Below are 8,080 nucleotides of genomic sequence, written 5' to 3' on the forward strand. Positions count from 1 at the left end.
ATTCCTGAGGCTACACAGGTAATGTTTTCTAGGTAATCAAGGTGTCAGAAGGGTGAACAAAAGCCGGGCGGTGGTGGCGCACGCCTTTAATCCCAGTACTCGGGAGGCAGAGGCAGGCGGATCTCTGTGAGTTCGAGACCAGCCTGGTCTACAGAGCTAGTTCCAGGACAGGCTCCAAAGCCACAGAGAAACCCTGTCTCGAAAAAAAAAAAAAAAAAAAAAGAAAAAAAAAGGGTGAACAAGTTTTGGTGGCTCTGGTCTTCGGTGGTACACTCCCCTTGCTCTCCCTGGCTTGGGGTGAGCCCTTGGCCCCTCAGCACTTCCATCACAGGACAATGTTCAGAACAGTTGCTTCTCATCCAGCAGATGAAAGAGGGGTGGAGTCTCTGCAGGAAGGGGTGGATGGAATCACAGGGTCACGCATGGGGGTGAGCGCTGGGAGCCGGAGACTTCCCAAGCCATGACATCGATAGGCCCATTTTGAGAAAAGGAGTCCACACTGAGTTGTCACAGCAGGGCCCCCGGTCGATGACAAGAACCAAGCCAAACTGAAGGGGGGGACCACAGCAGCACAATGGAGTCCTGCAGGTAGAGGACCAGAACCTCGGAGGTTTTATGCCTCCACCATTCTGGCCTCCAGAGGGCGCTCCACCCTTCTTGTGGCTTCTCTCTGAAGGTGGTCACCCTGTTCGTCTGTTATCTGAAAAAGGCTGGGATAGTCAGGGAATAAAATACCAGGGCCTAACAAAGAAACAAATATGAATCTGGAGAGATGGCTCAGAAAGGCCTGATTCAGGGGCTGGCGGGGAAGGTGGCCAGCGTGTTTCCTGTCTCAGTGGCAGCCAGGGCTGAATGTCTTTGATCTCATTCCCCTTCACCCCTTCTGGAGCAAGGGAGCAGGAGACAGACTTTTAGATAAATCATTACCACAAAGCCTTTTAAGTGATGTCCACCGCATCCTTCTTTGTAGTATTGCATTGGGTGTGCTACATACACACATGTAATGTTCAGTGTTGAGGTGGGTCTAGCAAACTGTTAATAGTTATGTTTGGAGAAGGGAAGTGCCTTTCTTTTTTCTTTCTGTGAGGCAGACGTTCTCATTTTATTGCTCTGAGGGGCCTGCAACTCACTATGTAGCCCAGGCTGGCCTCAAGTTCAGAGAGATCTGCCTGTCTCTGCCTATATATGGAGTGCTAGAATTAAGGGCACTGTGCCTGGATTTTCTTCCCCCTACTTTTTTTCTTCTGTACGCTATATACCTCTGATTGGTTCAAATGCTTTACTATTTTTTTCAGGATGTATTTGCACATAAATTTATAGAATGTACAATTGAAAACAATGATAATTTGAGAGAAACTTTCTTAACAACCAAGGAAAACCAGTGTAATTTATGCAAGGTTTTGAAAGGTGGGGATGGGGGAGTTGATAAAGTAGAAGCCATAGATTTGCTTGGGAAATTCCATTTCTTCCTATAGGTGTGTGTGTGTGTAGTACTAGGACTGAAGGCAGTGCTGGGTGAACATCAGAACTGAAACGGATGTTTAATTCCCAGAGGAAAGTGGACACTAAGGGACACAGCGGTTATTAAAGGCATTTGACATCAGCAGTCCCATCTAATCTCTGAGAGGAAGATATCTTTAATCCTAGATTTACAGCAGAGAAAATCAGCTCACAGAAGTAAAGTTGGTCGTCCAAGGTCCAGGAAAGGGCAAGCCTGGGAGTCGCGTCTCAAGTTGTCAGAAAGCTCCTTCTTCCTCCATCAGCTAAGTTCAGTGTGGAAAGGCCCGTGCAGAGCCCTGGGGACCGCTCTGCCAGCGGTAGTCTTTGAAGACAGCCAGCCCCTGGGTGGAGAAGGAAGTAAGGCCCTGAGGGAGGAGAACTGGCTGGCTAAGCGGGAGCAGCTTTTGGAGAAGCAGGGAAACAATAGGCAGCTCTTGCACCACAGGGACTGAAGCTCCTCTCCCCCAGCCCCCAGGAGTGGAGTCTCCTTGAGAATGGCTGACTGCAGAAACTGCAGCCCCAGGAAGGAGATGGAGCTGAGATCCGGAGGTCATCCTCCGCTCAGCCCACTGAACCTCACGCTGAGTCCTGGGAGTCAGAAATGGATGTTCAACTACAAGTCTGAGTCACCCTTGTCAGGGTTCCTATGGCAGGGCTGTGGGTAGATTTTACTCCTGCTAGTGAGGTTCCTGCTGGCCAGCACTGTTGGGGGCAGGGCGTCCTCTCTGTGTAGGACTCAGATAAATTCTCTGAGACTCTTGGCTTTTTTTTTTTTTAAGTTTTTTTAGACTTTTAAAAAATTGTGTGTGTCCTGCCTGAATGTATGTATGTGCACATGAATGCCTGGTGTCTCTGGAGTTCAGAAGGGGGCATCCAATCCCCTGTACCTGGAATTACAGAAGGTTGTGAGCCACTATGGGGGGGTGTCAGGAACCCAAGAGCAGCAAGTGCTTTTAGCTACCGAGCCAACTCTGTAGCCCCCCCCCCCCTTTTTTTCTTCAGTTTTACACAGGGACTTGTCATATAGATCTGGCTGGCCTCAAACACATGGTAAGCCCTTTGCCTCAGTCTCGTGGAACTGGTTTTTTTTTTTTTTTTAACTTTATTTTGCACACGTTGCATGTGTGTCTGTGTGCATGAGTGCAGGACAGAAGAGGGAGTGTAGTCACATCCCCTGGAGCTGGAGTAAAGCGGCTGGCTGTAGGCACCTGGCATGGGAGCTGGGACTTCTCTGCATGAGCAGTGCCCACTCATAACCAGCGAGCCATCTCTCCAGCCCTGAGTTTCTTCACCGGCCCTGAACACCCTGGGTGATGGACTGGGTGCCACACATCAGGAAGGTTTACTCTTTGAGGCCGGCAGAACCTCTGGTTTCACAGGTTGTTTTCAAAGATCTGCAGGTGCAGATTCTAGCCTGAGGAGGGATGGGGTGGCTTACTCTCCACAGTTCCAACAGTGGCCCAGAAGTGAACAGATGGCTCCAGTCTGCCTGAGTGTCCTTCACTCAGGTTTCCAGATCTGTGGAACCCTAAATTGCAGGGCGGGAGGTCAGTTTTGAGATTAGAGACAGAAGCAACCAAGTCAGGATGGTGGAGGGGGAGGAGGGTAAGGAACCAGCAGTCTTTGGTCTCCAGATGAGCCCTTTTTCCTCAGCCCCACCCTGTTATTGACTTGAAGCTCAAGGATCCCAAAGACAAAGCAGGAACGCTGTGAGCCAGCCTGTGCGGGGAGGGCCAGGAGGGCTGGGGCTTCCTGGAGCTTCACAAGCAAGGTCAGCGTGAAGTTCTCAAGGCCAGACTTCTGGTGGGCGGGGAGAAGAGCCTTAGATTTGCGAGGGCCGCTGTGACTAAAGGCATTTTTTTCAAGGGATCCAGATGCCAGCTGAAAAAACTACTCTCTAAGGTTGCTAGTCAAAGACACTACAATTTGGGTGCAATAACGGGTGATACTATATTCCCTCCTGTTTTTTCAAGACACCTCCACGGAGCCGGTGAAACTTAAGACAGAGCGCTTTAACTTGGCAAAGGAGCCACGTGCCAATGGCCAGAGCTGCTCCAGCCGTATCCGCTCCCGAAGCCTCCACGCGCCCTCCATACATCTGGAAGATCGATGCTCAAGGACGTCGGAGCTGCGACAGAAATGAAGCACCTGTGTCCGTCTCAGCTGGGCAGCAGGGACCTGAGCCCGGAGCACATCTCCGGGTCTTAACAGTAGCCAGCCCGCGGGCCGGGAGCCTGGGCTTCTCAGGGTCGCTCCCGGGTGCGGGTAGGAAAGGTGTGGACAGGGGAAAGGAAGCTACAGCCCCGCTGGGGTCCCGGCGGACCTGGAGAGCAAGGAAGGGCGGGAGGGCCCCCGAAATGACTGGCTCTGGGTACCAGATGCACACCCAGGGGCGTCGCCCTGCAGCTTCGGCCACAGAGAGGCTAAGAGACTCATCCGGAGTCACGCAGCTAGGCTGGCAGCCTGTGAGGGCTACAGTTCTGACTTCTTATCCGGGGGTCCTCACAGGCCTGATCCCTGCTGGATGGGCGCGCACCCCTTCCCTTGGTTCTGATTCCTGGGGCTATTGAACCTGGAACTGTCATTTGGTTAAGAGGACCGGCCTTCCACGTACTGTAGCTTCGAAGCCTCGCAGTCGTACCGATCCCGGTGCACCCAGAGGCGTGCCGTGCCAGGTCTCGGGGCAAGGGCTGCTGCCCCCGGTAATAACGTCTGGGACCTGGAGTGTGGTGCCCCCCGTGGCCTTCTGGTCACCTCGCAATGAAATCCTTGCAACCGGCCTCGTAACGGATGCTCGAGCTCCAAGTCTGAAACACAGCGATGTGTGACAGTGAACGAGGCGGGTGGCCCCTGAAGCAGCATTGCTGTGTCTTCGAGCAAGTCCCTTCCCCTCTCTCTGGGCAGGCTGGCTGGGCGCCCCTGCGGTCGCGGCCGCGCATGCTCTTGGACGGGCGGTCCCGGGAGCAGGCGGCGGGCGCCCCAGCTGCTTTGCATTGACGCCAGCAGCCGCTGGAGGTCACCGCTGGGGGCTGGGCGCGGCGCGTTGCCCGCAAGACGCGGTCCGGAGCGCGGAGCGGCAGGGTCGGCCGCGCAAGTCCCGGCTGGCTCCTGCCGCCGCCTCGGCGCGCTTCTCGACGGCGCGGCCCGAGCGGAACCGAGCCGCTCGCTCCCTCGGCGCGCCGGTTCCCCCGTGCAGCTCGCAGCGCGGGGCCAGAGGGCGAGGCTTCCCACACGGTCGCCCCTACTAGGGGGCGCTTTTTTTGCCGGGAGCCGCCAGGCGAGCGCCGGTTCCTCGAGAGTCGGACGAGGCGAGGGCGGTGGGGCTAACTCCGGCGCGGGCTCGCGGCTCCCGGTGGCGAGAGCGCTAATCTCCTCCCCCGACTTTCCCCGGAAGCGCGGTGGCCGAGGCGCGCGCGGCGATGTGAGGGAGACGGCGGCGGCTCCCGCCTCAGGAAGGGCATGTTCGGAGGGGCGTCCGCGGCGCGCCTCCCGCCCCAGCGACCCCTCCCCACGGCCACCATCCCCGCGCCCGCAGCGCGATAGAAGAGGTGGCCGCGCTTCCTGCCTCGAGCCCCGCGCTCGCCACCGCCCGCCCGCCCGTCCGCCCGCCAGGCCGCGATGACACGGCGCCCGCGGTGGCCCCGAGGCGCCGGGCTGGCCGTTTGCTGACCGGATCGCTGCTGCCCGCCAGCGTGTCCTCGGCGTCGCTGCCAGCATGGGCTGCGCCCCGAGCATCCGCATTTTCGACCACCGAGCGGAGGGCCGGGACGCGCACGCGTCGGGCCCCGTGCCGCGGTCTAGACAGCGACGGTCGACCGCGCCCGGCTCCAGCCGCGCCAGGCTGGTGGAGCCTCAGCCTCCCGACGGCGGCGCCTCGAAGGTGAGCAGCACCGGGAGCGGGGCAGACGTGGTGGGGTCGGCGGGGTCCTCTAGGCGGCCGCCGTGGCGTTGATCGACGCCGCTCGTCGCCCGCTCTGCGGGCTTGTCGCGGACCGAGGCTTTCAACGTCCCTTGGTTCCCTGGCCGGGTGGGACGCCTCGAGTCAGTTCCCTGCCGAGGGTGGGTGGGGGGTGGGGGGCCCCCCCGAGATAGTCTGCCAAGGCCCTGAGACGGTAAAACCAAGGTGCACTTTGCACTTGTGGTTCTCAGAGCAGAAAGGGGTGGGCCGTCAGCTCTGGGAAGGGTCTTTAGCGTGACAACCCCCCCACACCCCGTGCCTCGTTTATCCCAACCTCTGTCCCCTCTTTGCACAAGCAGTTTCACTTTTCCACTTCGTTGGGGCTGTTGAAATGTGACCTGGAACATCGGTTTGGCTTCACTGCACATGCTATCTGAAGTTCAGGTTTAATAGCGTACGTGTGGTAGTTAAAGCCTATGTAATTAGAAAATAACTCCTGGAGACGTGATCTTTGAAGGATCCAGCAGGGCAGAGTTAATCTTTGATGGAGGCAGTCGGACTGGGACTCCCAGGGTTTTCGCGTTGTTTTTTCATTGCGTGTCTTCCCCCAGCGCCTTTCGCCTCAGCTTTTATCGTGAGTTTCGAGGGCTAAGGTTTTCCGAAGGGAAGATAAAAAGTTCACCGAGGCGGCTTTCCGCTTACATGTGGGATTTTAGAGCGACACCTCCTGCGTCGGGTTTTGTTTCCTTAAGTAAATCAATCCTTGGTGTGCATGGCTGCAGGGTTTGACCGTAGACCCCTCGTTACCAGCAAGTTTTTACATTAAATTGCTTACTAAGTTCTGCGGAGCCTCCCAAATTTGAAGGATGCAGTTGATCTCCTTAGCCGTCTTTAATGTCCAGCTATCATCATGGTGCTGCTTCTATATGAAAGGGAAGACCATGTCCAGCTTTTCGTGCTGGAGTGAGTGGCTGCCCCGCCCTACCAGAACTCTTGAGTGAAAATTCAGCCTTTTGCCGATCATCCAAAGTTAAGTTCTTTCTGCTGTGGTTTCTTTAAAGAAACCCGTGACAGTTAAAGAGTTTAGGCTGTAGAACAAACTGCTTTTGATGAGAAACTTATCTATTAAGCCCAACAGACTTACAAACCAGACACTACAGATGAAGTAGAACGTGGGAAGCCTTAACTGTCATAGTTTGGACCCAAATCTAACATTGTTTTTTTTTTCATTAGCCAATATTAAATTTCAAAGTCATCCTTTCAATGAGACACCTTACTTCATACAGGCCTTTTTTGTGGTGGCCTGGTGGTCTTAAAATTTCCATTACGCATCTTGTGAACCTCTCTGGGGCAGCAACTTACTCTCCTGCCTTCCTCTGGTTTCTGGGTTTTAGAGTTCCTGTGCCTATTACTCTGTGCCCACAGACCTGTGTTACGGCCTAGACAGTGTGTTCATCCTTACAGTGGCTAGCCCCGCGGGATGCATATAATAGGTGCCAAATAACTGTTGTGTTTATTTTTTATTGTTTATTCAACACTACTTCCGTCACTGCAGTTTTGTCTACAAAACACTTAAGATAGGCTTAAAAATTAACACACACAGAGGAGGAGACGAATTAGAAATTACAGTAACATTACCAATAGAAAGGAAAGCTCCTCCTGTGCTTTATTCCTGAGTGGTCCCTTCTGCTACCACATCTCAGTGACAGATAGCTAGTTTAGGCATATCAGGTAATAGAGCAGAAGTAATCACAGCTTGTCTTCAGCTCAGCATTTTTCTCTTAAAATTCAGATTTAACTGTACTCTGGAAATTGAAAAAAATACATGTTAGAGAGGAAAAGCTTTAGCAAGATCAAATTACACGTAATTTGTTAATATCATAAGAGCCCATTCTAGTTCATTAAAAAAGAATTCTTGGAGCAGGGAGCTTGGCTGTAGCTTAGATGGCTGAGGGCCTGTCAGGTAAGAATGAAAACCTGGGTTCAGATCCCCAGCACCCACACAGAAGCTGGGCATTCACCTTAACCTGGTGCTGCTGCCGCTGGAGTGGGGTGGAGACAGGCAGATCCCCTGAGCTTGCTGTCCGGGTGGCCCAGCCACTCAGTGGGCTGGCTTCAGCAAGAGTCCTGTCTCAGAAACAAAGCAGACAACCATAGAGGTGGCCCTCTGGCCTCCGCATGCAGGCTTACGGGCACATGGGCACAAACTTGCATGCGCTCATGCCTGTATTCATTCTTTAAACTGAGGATTCAGGGTATATTTCAATTTAAACAAGGAATTCAATGGAGAAAGTTTTATATTCCTACAGCATACAGTAAATAGTTCCCCAGAGTTGCCCCAAGACTGATTAAATACATTTCAGATTGAACAGTGTGGTTTACACTGTGCTGTATTTCATATGTAATTCCGTGCGGCAGTCTGTGGACAGTTAGCAAGTACCACACAAAGAAAGGGTTCTGTGATCGTCAGTTTGAGGAACACTGACTCAGAAAGTTCAGCAGAGTTCCCCCCTTCCCTCCCCCCCCACTTCTATCCCTGCTTTCTCTTTTCTCTTTCTGACAGTGTTTTGGTGTGGTGCCCACAGTGCCCTGGAACTTTGGAGTCCTGCTGCTTCAGCTTCCCACCTTCTTTTTTTTTTTTTTTTTTTTTTTTTGGTTTTTCGAGACAGGGTTTCTCTGTGG

The 8,080-nt window shown here is 53.7% G+C and overlaps 1 protein-coding gene across 1 annotated transcript in view; it reads left to right on the top strand.

Moving 5' to 3' along the window:
* The first annotated feature begins 4,630 nt into the window (after positions 1–4,630).
* Positions 4,631–8,080, top strand: part of Pde8a (phosphodiesterase 8A) — a 102,308-nt gene continuing 98,858 nt past the window's right edge. Inside the window, exon 1 of the mRNA XM_013350194.2 lies at positions 4,631–5,380. Coding sequence (XP_013205648.2) covers positions 5,216–5,380 — 165 coding nt within the window. The 5' untranslated portion in view covers positions 4,631–5,215. The remainder of the gene's footprint in view (positions 5,381–8,080) is intronic.

Source organism: Microtus ochrogaster, chromosome 22 (assembly GCF_000317375.1).
Source record: "Microtus ochrogaster isolate Prairie Vole_2 chromosome 22, MicOch1.0, whole genome shotgun sequence".
Taxonomy (NCBI): domain Eukaryota; kingdom Metazoa; phylum Chordata; class Mammalia; order Rodentia; family Cricetidae; genus Microtus; species Microtus ochrogaster.